We start from the raw sequence: 13588 nt of genomic DNA on the forward strand, positions 1-13588 counted from the left end.
GAAATAATAATTATTGACATCTTATGACACAAGCTGTTTCTGGCTTGTAAAGATTTGAATTTCTGAGTGGAGGGCAATTACTAAAGAGAGGATAAGTTTTCTTCCATATTTCTTTCATCACAACCTGTTTGGTCTTTTTGTGCTTAAACAGGACATGAGCTGCTTTTCAGGGCAGCTCTTTTGACTTAAAATTTATAGTTACTTCTCACTGATTTTGGCAATAAGTTTTTTGTTGTTTTTTGGCCATTTCAGATGTTCTGTGTGCTTGTAATTTATCATCATATTCTGAATTATTAAAAGTTTTTTTATTGTTATGACTGTTTTTTCCCTAAACAGTTGGGAAATGTGTCATTTTTATACACTCTATATAAGTACTGGAGATATGCTAACAGATTTGATGTGTACAGTTCTTTTGAGAAAACAGAGTGCAAGTAAGAGAGACAAGCATGTGAACAAATAATTACAGCATAACTGGAAACAACCTGGTAGGAGGCACAAAAGGTTGTTCCTCCAGTCCTGGACTAGACTATGACAGTGTCAACTATTGAACAATAAGAACTCACCCAAGGACACAAAATGTATAAGAATATTTATTCATCATAGAACTTCTTCAAAAATGATCTTTCAAACAGAAATAATAATAATTACTTGTGAGTTCACTTCAAACAATAAAACATTGCAATTTATCACCAATAGTTTTCTCCCAATTCACAGTACAATATTTTAAGGATTAATTGACTTATTCTAAATTTTAAGTTTTATACCTTTGTCTGCTACAAAGCACTTACAAACAACACATGAACAAGAAACAAATAAATTTTACAGAAATAATTTGAGATAGCTGATTATTTTTAGTTTGCTATTTAACTTTTTATAATGGAACCACATATGCATGGATATGATTTCAACATATGGTCATATTTTTCACTAGTTTTAAAAATGTCTAGGTTGTTTAGTGTACTGGAAAATCTTGTGATTCAAAATAACAAGTACCTAAACAAGCATGAGAGCCATTATTTTAAAACATATATTTTAGAGCAGTTAACCAATAACATCAATGCTTTCAAGCTTTCCTATTTCTCTCCAATAGTGGAGTAATCCCTCTGTTCTCCTTTTAGTAACTAATTTTTTGGAACCCTGTTGTACAGAGAAAAAATATGGTCTTTTGTAAGGAGAGAGTTTATTGTAATAATTCAAGGTTAGGAGAACTCTAAGTTAAAAAGAATCACTGGTTGTTTTATTTGATTATTAAGGAAAAAACAAAGGGAGAAAATCTCAAACCAACTCATACTTGATAACAGACTTCTTTCACTTAAATTGGAGATCAAGAATTTGCATTAAGTTGACTGAAGACCCCTCAACGAATGCAACATATCTAAAGGCTACTTGAAAGAAAGTCATTAACTGGATTGGAGTAACATCCTGTAACTTCTAACTCCTTTCAAATTCATTCTCTATAAAGGGACACAATCTCTACTTCTATGTATATTTATCCTTTTGCTGTAAACAGTGTAACTAAGATTCCATACCTGTGATCTGATGCATGATTTTAATGATATTGCAAATACACCTGTCAACGCCCATGTCAGTCGCAAGCTCACAGACCTCAGTGCCCGGTCCATATATTGTGTTGATTGTAAGAATGAATAAGAAACATAAGAATGAATCATCCATAATACTTATTGAGAAAGGTACTGTTCGCTGATCCTGGCTGGTCCTGCCTCACTTTTCCCCATACCTTTATTTCAGACCCAATTTCCCCAGAATCTTCTCACGAATTTGTCGTGTCTTCACACAGTATACAATTGGGTTCATCAGAGGTGGCACGACCAAGAAAATGTCAGCAGTGAGGATCATGGCACCTGGGGACTTGTGCTTTCCAAAGCGGTGCACAAGGGCCAAAGCAGTGATGGGCACGTAGAAGATGAGCACAGCACAGATATGAGAGACGCAGGTGTTGAGGGCCTTGAGCCGTTCCTTATGGGATCCAATTCCCATCACGGTCTTCAGGATGAATACGTAGGACACAGCAATGAACACACTGTCTGACATCATACAGAGGGCAACAAAAAAACCATAAAAAAAGTCAACTGTGTTGTCAGAGCAGGCCAGGTTCATGACGTCCTGATGAAGACAATAGGGGTGAGAAAGCAGGCTTTTATTACAATATGTCAAGCTTTTGAGAGCAAAAGGAAATGGGAGCACTAAGAGCATGCTTTTAATGAAAAACATCAGGCACAGCTTGGCAACTCTGGCATTGGTGAGGATAGAGCTATATCTCAGAGGGTTGCGTATGGCCAAAAAGCGGTCGAAAGACATAACCAGGAGCACAGAGGACTCCATATCCGTGAATCCGTGGATAAAGAACTCTTGAGCAAAGCAGGCATTTGGAGAAATTCCAGTAGCATTGAAAACAAAGGTCCTTAGCATAGTGGGGAGGGATGAGAGGGACAGGCCCAAGTCAGAGATAGCTAACATGGAGAGGAAATAGTACATGGGTGCGTGGAGTGAGGGTTCTGTCCTGATCACAAAGAGGATTATACAGTTGCCGAGGATGGCCACCAGGTACATGAGGCAGATGGGAATAGAGATCCATACATGAACATGCTCCAATCCTGGGATTCCAATCAGGAAGAAGGTGGGAATCTCAATGTTAGAGGAATTGAGAGTGTACATGATAAATCAGTTGGAAATATTTATTCCCAGATCTGAAAGGACACTTTCAATGTAAGTCTATTATGCTCATCTCTCTCCTTTCATCACTTTTGGTCTGAGACAGAAACAAACAAAATATAATTTTGAGTGGTTTCTCCTATTAAAAAAGAAAAGAATTAGATATTTCTTCTAAATAGACAAATGATAATAGAGACAGATAATGTTAATTGACAAAGACAACCAGAAATATAAGTAGTGTCTTGATCAATCACACTTCTCCACAAGGTCCTTGGGAAAAAAACACACAAACCTACATAAAGAGTAGTGACTTGCAGATAAATTCCCCCTTTATGATTAGGCTTTGCCCCTGCCTATCCCCAATCCAGTGAAAACTTTTTTACAGTAATACTGAACTACAGGGTAACTGTTTTTGCTTGGTCCAGAGTGAGCCTAGAAGTTAAAGTAAATAAATAAATAAAAGAAGAAGAAACTGCAGGGATTAGATTTTAAGAGAGCTGATAATAAGTGGCTTCTCGAATTTCTAGAGTTTTTTGCTCCAAACAGTTTTCAGGCCAGACCTAGATCTTCTAAGGTGATTTTACTCACAATTTGTCTTCAGGAAGCAGTACAAAGAAAGGACAGAAATAGGTCATGTGAGCTTCAGTGTTAACCCTCTCTTATAGTATAGTGAAAAATCTCATGTTTTTGTATGGAAGCAGACATAATGTCCTTAAAAATGTCTAATCCACAGCAGTGCTCTCCATCCTTGAACATGGGAGGAGAGAAGGGATCCTTGGACTCTCTCTACAATCCAACATGGTCTATCATAAAGTGGCTTAGTCAACGGGGCTGTTGGTGATGAGGGAGATTGGTATTGTCTGAATCTATTTTTTTCTGACACCATAAAATAAATAGATGTTCTATAACTATGGTTTTTTTCACAGACAACTAAGTTGACTATGTACCTTTGAGAGTTTATCTTTATGGAATTAATTTCATCATGGACAATGAGGTTCTAAGGTACGTAGAGCATATCAGTTTCTACCCCTTTTGCCTAGAGAAAGTGAGGGTTTAATTGAAAGGCTCAGCTTTGTCAGAGGACTGCTGGCAACAGTATTAGGAATCAGAAACACAGCTTTTTCAACTAGGTCACCCTCAAGAGTGAGATATTAATGAGTTGTCATTAAGGACCAGTCTTCTAGGAACCTGAGCTGCCTTCCCAAAAGGATAAAGCAGTGGTTAAATCATGACCTGGGTATTGGCCACTTTCTCACCTCTAAAATCCCCAGAGTAAAATATGCAGAGGTCCTTTAAAACAGTGTTATTAGGTCTTTGGCAACTCTAATTAGGTCAACTCAGGAGTCGTTTGCTCCTTGAAGCCTCCACCCTGACCACTCCAAGCAGAGTTTATGTACCTCTACCATAACTTTCATTATAACTCTTGCAGTACTGAAATCGTCCTGTGGTTTGTTATTTGTCTGCCTTCCACAGTAGCCAGTAAGTTTATTAAGATCAGTTTGTGTCTTAATGTTAATAATATTAGCAACACCAAGCACATTTCCTGAAAAAAAGAACACATTCAGCCACTATTAATTGAATCTTATTAAACTGATTTCCATTCTGTGTTGGGTGGGGAAGCGGCTTCCCATACAACACCAAGAAATTGTTAGAACACCAGCAGGGTGTCATAAAATTATTCAACTTGATTCTGACACTATCTGTTCTGAGATGGAATCATATCCCATAGGTTAAGGGCTTGGTCCTATAAGATAAACCTCCTTTTCCAACTTTAGATGCCAATAAAATGTCCAGATTATCAATTGTGTTCCTGGCTAATTGGCTACAGATTGGAGGGTTCCACCACCCCGTCCTTGAACTTCAGATGTCAATCACAAGTCCCGGTTGTTGTTACCTGTACTTATGACCAACTGGCTATAAACCAGAAGTTCCCACAACCTCCTTCTTGGGTTTGATTTACTTGCTAGAGCAGCTCACAGAACTGAGGAAACCCACTTGCTCACCAGATTATCACTGTATTATGAAAGGATACAACTCAGGAACAGCAAGATGTAAGAGATGCATAGGGCAAGGTCTGAGGCTAAGGCCCAGAGCTTCCACACTTCCCTGAACCTGCCATTTTATTCCACATCTCCATGTGTTCATCTCCATGTGTTTACCAACCTGAAAGCTCTCCAAACCCTGTCCTTTTGGGTTTTTATGGACATTTCTTTACATAGGCATAATTGATTAATCATTAACCATTGGCGATTGATTTAACCTATAGCCCCTCTCCCTTCCCTGGAAGTCAGAGGTCAGGAGTGGAACTGAAATTTCCAACCCTCTAATCACCTGGTTGGTTCTCCTGGCAACCAGCCTCCAATCTTAGGTGAGGTTCAAAAGTCACATCATTAACATGACAAAAGATATCTTTACTGCTCCTATCACTTAGGAAATTCCAAGAGTTCTGTGCTAAGAACCAGGATGAAGATCAAAACCATATTTCTAATTATAAATCACAATATCACAATGACAAATTGCTTTAACTCACAAAGCATTTATGCCCTCTATATATCCCTCTGCTAAAGTGACTCTTCTTTCAGTGTGGATTTGACCCTTTGGCTTTGGGAAGATTGGGAGTGCTGCTTTCTTGTCATCTCTCTCTTCCCAATTCCCTGGGCCTTTTTCTCAACTTCATTCTCTATGCCACTGTCAAAGTCATTTTTAATGCCCCCCTTTTTTCCCCAGCCTGTTTGCAAAACTTGTCTAGGTAATATATGGATTAAATAAACTTTTATTTAAAGGTTTAATTATCAACATAAAGACAGCAAAATCATAAAAGAAAAATTTTTATTATGCATTTAATCTCTCATTTCTTTGATATTTCCCTTCATGTTTATATTAAAATCTATAGTTTTTAATATAACTGATAAAGACTAATAGGATATACCTCTAGAATACATCTCTAGTGTGCTACAGCCACATTTCCTTTCACTGCTCCTCTAATATTGCAAGAGTCTTCCCACCTCGGGACTACTGTAATTACTGTTTCTTTGGCTCTGACTACTCTTTCTCAGAAGTCACATCCTGAGAGAGGATTTCCCTGACCACCTTAGCTGTCCCTGTCATACACTATTCCATCATTCTTATTGCTTTTAAATAGTTCTTATCTAGTTTTTACCATAAGAAGGCAAATTCAATTGCAGAATTAACTTTGCTTTGCTCACCTCTGGCATGAGGACTTATAAGAATTTTAATATCATTATTTCCTGGCCCAAAATTTGGATTTTTGCAGCTTGAGCTCTGAAGCTGCTTGTAAGACATGGCTGTTCTTTTGGGCTCCAAAACTACCTGCAGAGCCAGTAGCCTCACTGTGCTGATTGTACTGTTTGATAAATTGTACTCCTTACATCACTGATAAATAATACCCCCAGTGCTATAATTGTGCGATCAAAGACAGCCTTTTTGTTCTACAGACCTGGGCTGAAACTAGAACTTGATAAATGTTTAATCATATATTACCCATTGTTCTCACCTCACAATCCCACTTGCTTAATCACCTAATCAGCCAACTATTGAAAGTTCAGTTATCTCCACCCATCAGAAAACAAATGAAGTAAGTTTCTGGTCTTGTTTCCCCTAACAATGCATCTCTTTAATCATCACCTCCTTGCAACTTTTGCCTTTATAAGCCCTGCCCAAACCCCTCCATTCTAGAACTTATTCTCAGTTCATACTGATGGCTAAGTTTCTGGGTTTGAGAATTATTACCTGAATAAACTCTCTTTAAAATTTAGATTTTTGTTTACAAGCATACATATAGTAAACTCTCAATATTATTTGTTAGATAAAATAAATAGATGAATAAGTGATCTTTATTAAAACACTATCAGTGTATTTATTGATGTAACAAAATACTTTCTGTATTTTAAAAATACAATTTAGAAGATCTTAGGTTTAACATTAGTTTAAAAGAATGTTCTTTATAAAATATTAAAGTAATTCAATTTAAGTGCAATAAATAAAAATACATAAAGTAAAAAAATACACTTATCAGGATAGCTCATAAGCCTTTGTATTTGTCATTATGCATTAATAAATGCATAAATCAATCAATCACTTCATAGGTAGATAAATAGGACACTTCATTTTATTCCCAGATGCTAAGTTTTGGAGAAGAGAGGAAGAAAAGTAGAGTGGATTGAGAGAGAAAATGGGGAAACATGGACAATGACAGGGGTGGATGTTAACCTTTATTGCACTATGCTGGATGTTTTATATTTGTTATTTTATTTTATTTAATCCTCACATGGTACTGTTATTCCTGTTTTCCAAATCTGAAAACTAATGTATAGAGAGATTAACTAATTTCTTGAAAAAAACACACACATATATTATTATGAACAGACGTAAGTTTTGTATTGATGTAATTTGATTTTAAGCTTTCAATAATACCATGCTTTCTATATTGTGTTAATTAATATGTTTAAAATTGAATAAATCACAAGAAAATTGCATTATAATGGAGGCTATGTAAGCAATTAGTGATGTAATAAGTAATATAAATATCAAGGTAGGTTGAAGCCTTGAACTTTATTACATGTTAGTTCCAGTGCCTTAGAGAGTTACCTCTAGAGCTATTTTAATCAACATGAATCATTTCAATTTTATTTCTGAAAAAATTGCATCAGAGTAGAGATAAATGGCCCACAGAAACTGTTGGTAGCAAAATCCAGCAAGTAGCACTAGCTGTGAAAATAAAAGCAAAGGGACATAATTAACACTTGCTCAGCCAGATCCAGAGGTGAGGGAGATAGAGATGGCTCTAGGTGAGGGGAAAAGAAAGAGGGGTAGATTTTTTAGAAAGAGGGAAAAAAGAGAATATGGGGAATGATTGCTATATGCAGACATTGTATTAATTTTTACATGCAGATAGTTCCATTTTCAAAATTGGTTCTCCTTTTTTTTTTTTTTAAGTGAATACCTTTAAGAAATATATCTTTTCTATTGATTTCAGAGAGAGGAAAGGAAAGGGAGAGAGAGAGATAGATACATCAATGATGAGTCATTGATCGGCTGCCTCCTGCACGCCCTCGACTGGGGATGGAGTCCAAAACCTGGGCATGTGCCCTGACTGGGAATCGGACCTCGATCTCCTGGATCCTAGGTCGATGCTCAACCACTGAGCCATGCCCGGGTAGGTGCTCTACTTTTAATGTGAACTTGAAAACAAATATTTATCTGTGAAGCTTCATAAGCTTACTGATGCACAGGAAGTAGTAAAATAGAAGAATTACTTTGAGGATAAGAGATATAGTTGGTAAATCCCTGTTCAATCTGAAATATAATAAACATCTTACTAGCAATAGTAATGGTCAAAAAGGGCCTAATTGCATTTGTTTCTCAAGAATGGTGTCTTATGTAGAAAAATTACTGAAATATATCTTAAGGAAATTGATTTTCTTGCAAGAAAGTCTCACATTTTATTACTAATAAGAATTAAAATTCAGGGATACTTTCTCAGGTGAATGATATTTTAACTCTTTCTATACATTATTTGATTTAATTCTCAGAGCAACCCTCTGAGGAAAGTACTATTGTTATCTCTGCCCTATAAATTGGAAAAGAAAAAAACAACTAGTAAGATACAGAACTGGAATTCAGACCTAGGTGTGTCTTACTCTCCACTGAATGACAAGAACTACCATATACTGCTCCTATATTTCTTCCTTTCCAATTGCATATGACTCGGCGCTGGTTTCTATCCCAAAGTTATTCTAATGACTTGAGATCATAACGTCATATCACTTGTCCTTACTTCCCAGACTAAAGCTCTCACCTCTGATTTTAGTCTATTGACCCTGAGATGCCTGCCTTCCAATTCTTTAGTTAGGCAGATAAAATTTAGCCTTTCATCAGACTAGATTTCTTATTTCTCAGTCTCTATCTCACATAGAGTTCTGACTCTATGTAGCATTTTGTCTAACTGTGCATGAATAACTGAATACTTTTTAAGATGAACCATAGGTAGGTGTAGTAAATAGTGACAAACGGTGGCTACCAGGGGATTTAGTGCATTTTATTTTAATCTTCACCCAAAGATATTTTGTCCATTGCTTTTTTAGAGAGAGTGGAAGAAAGAGACAGACAGAGAGAGAAACATCAATGTGAGAGAGACACATTGACTGTTTGCCTCCCCAACGGGCCCCAACCAGGGCCAGGGATCAGTCCTACAACCAAGGTATGTGCCATTGACTGGACTCAAACCTGGGACCTTTCAACCAGCAGACTGATGCTCTAACCACTGAGTAAAATTTGGCTAAGGTGATTTAGTGCATTTTTAATTTTCATAGCTTCTTCCTCAAATTTAAGTTAAGCTCTCCTCCTGTCAGGCAAACATAGCTCCAAGAAAAAGCTCCTTCCATTCCCTCAGGACAATTAAAATAAAAATTTTAAGCCCCACCTATATCAAAATTATGGAGCTTTCGCATGGGCAGTCATAGCCCCCTCTAAGTCCCAGTTCTTAGAGTACTCATGTTTCACACACACTTCAGGAGACAGAGGCATATTATAAGACAATATTATGTTAGGGATGTTAGAGCCCTCCTGAACTTACCATTTCACCACAGAGAAAAACAGAAATGACTTTAGGATAGAGGCTTCTCAGCATCAATGCTCAAGACCTTTATTTATAGGTCCTAGACTCCTTGAGCTGTCTTCTGAGTTTTGCACTCATGAGAGACCAATTCCTCCAGCTCTGCAACCCTCTCTAAACAAGTGATTCCCCTGAGAAATTTCCTAGAAATTCCTAGAAGACAGCCTGGTTCAGGACCAGAGTTTTAACTCAGACTGAGATGTTCTACAGATTTTGGAGACCTGAAGATATCAAGGACAGCCTGCCCTACCCCAGGGATTATAGAAAACAGTTGAGCCTACCAAGAAATCATGTCATTTCAAATAAGTTGACATACTAGTTTAGGCTCACCATATCTTTGTTTGTTTGTTTTCTATAATCAATGAAGATTTTCACCCTTGATTATTGAGATATAATTTACATACGGTATGATGAAGTGGCCAGCTCAAATGACTTTTACCTACATGTGCAACCAAGTAGCATTCAAATAGGGAAGTACTAAAATCTCCTGATCTGATTATGAATTTGTCTTTCTTTTTAGTTTTGTTACTTTTTCTTTGTGCATTTTGAAGCTTTCCTGTTACATGTAAAGCATTAAGGTTGTTATGAGTTCTTTAACTTTGCAAAATCTCTCCTTTTTCTTGGTGACATGGCTTGCTTTAAATTCCATGTGCTCTGATAATAATATGGCTACATTCACCACTGGTGTGCATGACATATCTTTTGTATGCATGACACATCCTTTTGCTTTTACCTTGTGTCATTATAGTTCATGTGTAACTTTAGCAACTAACATGCCTTTTAATCCTGTGTGATAAATGCTGTTTTGTAATTGAGGTCTTTAACCAATTTCACTTAATGTAATTATTCATACAGTTGTTTTATATCCATTATTGTTTTGTTTCTTCATTGTCCTATTTGTTTTCTCTCCTCTGTTATACATTTGCTCACTTCTTTTGAATCTTTAAATCAAACCAATTCAAGTGTGTTCCAATATTCTATTTTACTTTCTCAACTGGTATTTTGACTATACTTTTTGTTTGTTTGTTGTGTAGTTGCTCCTTGGATGTAACCTTAACTTACAGAGTCTACCATGAATTAATATTTTACTGCCTCATAGGTAATGTAAGAAACTTTCAACAGTATAATTCTACTTATTTAATTTTTAACCTGTATGGAATTATTATCAATTACATATTTCTACTGGTTCCATTTTTGTAGCAGCTTGGAAACTTTTGGATGGTGCAGTATGTGATAGGACCATGGCCATGTAGCTGCTGTTGTAATGATTTGGTCTAAATTGTACCCCTCTGTGCCAGGCAGTGTTACATGAGAACTTGTGCTAGTGGGTCAAACATTCTATAAGTCATAGGATACTAGGCTGGCTATTGTCTTGCAAAAAGAAAAAAAAAAAGAAAACATACCCATTATATGTGTCAATTCCTGTCAAATTGATTAGCTGCCCTTTCCAGGGTGGAATCATTTTTCATCAAGTGGCTTATTTCTACTCAACGGAGAATGCTACATTAAGTGCTTAACATTGCTCTTTGTAACTGTCAGGTTGATGTTTAGTAGAAAATGAAGTTTGATGAGCCTTGTACACTAACCGTTTCTGCTATCATAGCTACTGCATTGTGTCAGCATGGGGTTGCTTACATTAGAAACTAGGTGACATTATTTTTCAGATCTAATCTGTGTACTTGGTTGTTTAGATCATCTTCTATGATGTACAGAATCAGATAAGCATTAATCTGCAGTATTTAGAGATACAGAACATTTTCGTCAAGACAAAATCTGCCCCTCCATCACAGCTGCAGTTAATCACTGTTTTACTTTCTGTCATTATAGATATTTGTCACTTCTAAAATTTCATAAAAATTGAATTATGCACTATATAATCTTTTGATGTATGATTATTTTCACTTAGCATTGGGTTTTTAAAATTCATTTCTGTTGTTGCATGCAATTTATTTTTCTGTATTATTGCATATCTTATTATATTAACATTACACCTTTTCACAAATAAGATGCATTTGTTGTCATTAACAGTATGAATTTTAACCAGATATTTGGACTGATGGCTAAAAATCCAACAGCTCATTCAACTTTAGCATCTGTCTCATCTTAGCACCATGAGTTTTCCCAATTCAAATGTGGGCTTCTTCAGCATTTTTACTTTTATAGTGAACATATTACTAAAAAGATAAATAGATTGTGAAATCTTTTGCTTTGTTTTTCCTAATGCTGCTTGGAATCAATTTATTCATTCAAGGGCTGATAGTTTCCCTATTGGCTTCTGTCTAAGGGCCTTTAGCTGGTCTAGAGAGGTAGAAAAGCCTTGCTCTTGTCACTCATCTGTGTTCTAGATTTGGTGTCTGCTTCCAGGACTTCTGCCTTTCTCCTTGAAGGCCTGGGCTTTTGTAAATCATAAGCCAATAATAGGCTTCTTTTCTCTCTATAAAACAAAACAAAACAAAACAAAACAAAACAAAACAAAGCAAGGCAAAACAAAACAATAAAAAAACTCTATCAGCTTCAATCAATGTCTTATTTTTTGACTAGACAGTACATTTTTTTCACAGTTAAGAGCCACACTATGGAAGGTGGTCAGGAAGTTTTTTGCCCTGAACATCCACATAATTAGCTTGAATTTTCTAAATGCAGCTTCATTGATCTACAGATTAGCAAAGCTCACTTACAAAATATGATCTTTGATATCATCAGGGAAATTCTGGTTGATTGAATTCTTGCAACCATTTTTCCCCACTATTTCTTGTATTGAACATAGCTGTTGCTTTCATATTATAACAATATTTCTTAGAAAATGGATCAACTACTTTCTTCTTGGCTCATTTTTGATGCCTTTTGTAAGGTATTATTCTTGCCCATTTCCATGGCACTGCTCAGAGAACCTATAACATTTTTTATATTCACCTTTCAAGTTAGATATTGAACCACTATAGGACTTGTATAAAAATTATAAAGATATAAATGAAACCCAAAAGATAGCCTTTAAATAGCTTCTAGTGAATGCAATATATAATGTAGTAGGTATGTGATTTTGGGATACCTGGTTGGAAATCTAACAGTAAGTGGAAGGACATGTCTGTTTCAATGCTTTTCTAATGACATTTGCCAAACATAGATCAAAGGACTAAATGGAATAATTAGTAAGCCATTCTGTTAGTTTGTAAAATGTTTGCATAAATATTTGATACCTGTGTATTATGATCTCCATTTCGTAGATAATTAAGCTGAGGTGAAAAAAGTAAAGTGATGTGACCTCAAAATGAAACTGAAATATTTTGATTACAAATATCCTGCTCTTTTCACTATATTACCTAATCTCTGTGAATGCTACATGTCAAGCTATCTCTATCAATGTGATTTCTACCTCTCACTTGACAAGTTTTCCAGTTGTTTTGCCTTACAACTCATCTCTAGCTGCAGCTAGGGATCTTGGGTACCAAAGAGTTAACATATTAGCCCTAATATTTTCTCTGTAAATTCACTGGGGGATCCCAAGAAGCAGGCTGTTTTCCTGTTTCTCCCAAGGGTCTACAACCCTGAGGGAAAGAAGAATAGATACATCTATATAAAGTGGAAGTCAAAGTTAAGAATTCTTGTTCTTCTCTTTCAGGGACTTACTGAGCATCCAGTTTTGGTAAATGCTAATAGCTGACAATCCCTTTGAAAACCTAAACCTAGGGCTTAATACATACTTTGGCAAGGAAAGGCCCAATAAATATTTGTTTGTCAGTTTGTGAATTCATGAGTGATCATTAAATAAAAGTACTGCTTATTCTCTAAGCTCAAAGTCTTGAGCATCTTTTTGGACAGAGGCCTGAAATTATCCTATGTCAATCACCTCAGGTTAGATCACATGATCACTCCTACTACAATTGTGGTAAAGAACAAAGACCAGGCATGGACCCTTCCAAAAGTACTCATGATCTGGGTGCTGCTGCCTTATCTCATCTCAAAGGTCCGAAAACATCTTGACCTTTATCATTGTAGGAGAATGAAAACTCAGGCTGCCACAGACAATAGCCAGAGAACAAAGACTTTTATGAGAGAGCAGTGGAGGAGCCAAAGAATTCATTGATTACAAGTCCCTGATTGACTGATAAAGAAACCAGAACATGGAACAAAGCAGTGACTTTCTTAAGGCCACACAACGATTGATAACAAAAAGTGGAGCTCAGAAAGTTTCCATCATGTATTTGACTCTTAACATCAACCTATTAAAGGAGATATTATTATAAGCCCCAATAAAGACTGAAACAAAAATCCAATGTGCAA

The 13588-nt window shown here is 36.2% G+C and overlaps 1 protein-coding gene across 1 annotated transcript; it reads right to left on the minus strand.

The window, feature by feature from the left end:
• Positions 1-1740: 1740 nt before the first annotated feature.
• LOC107538695 (olfactory receptor 51A7-like) lies at positions 1741-2676 on the minus strand. The gene has a single exon (XM_016215017.2). It carries the CDS (start codon positions 2674-2676, stop codon positions 1741-1743), a length of 936 nt encoding a protein of 311 aa, XP_016070503.2.
• Positions 2677-13588: the final 10912 nt, after the last annotated feature.

Source organism: Miniopterus natalensis, chromosome 11 (assembly GCF_054644295.1).
Source record: "Miniopterus natalensis isolate mMinNat1 chromosome 11, mMinNat1.hap1, whole genome shotgun sequence".
Taxonomy (NCBI): domain Eukaryota; kingdom Metazoa; phylum Chordata; class Mammalia; order Chiroptera; family Miniopteridae; genus Miniopterus; species Miniopterus natalensis.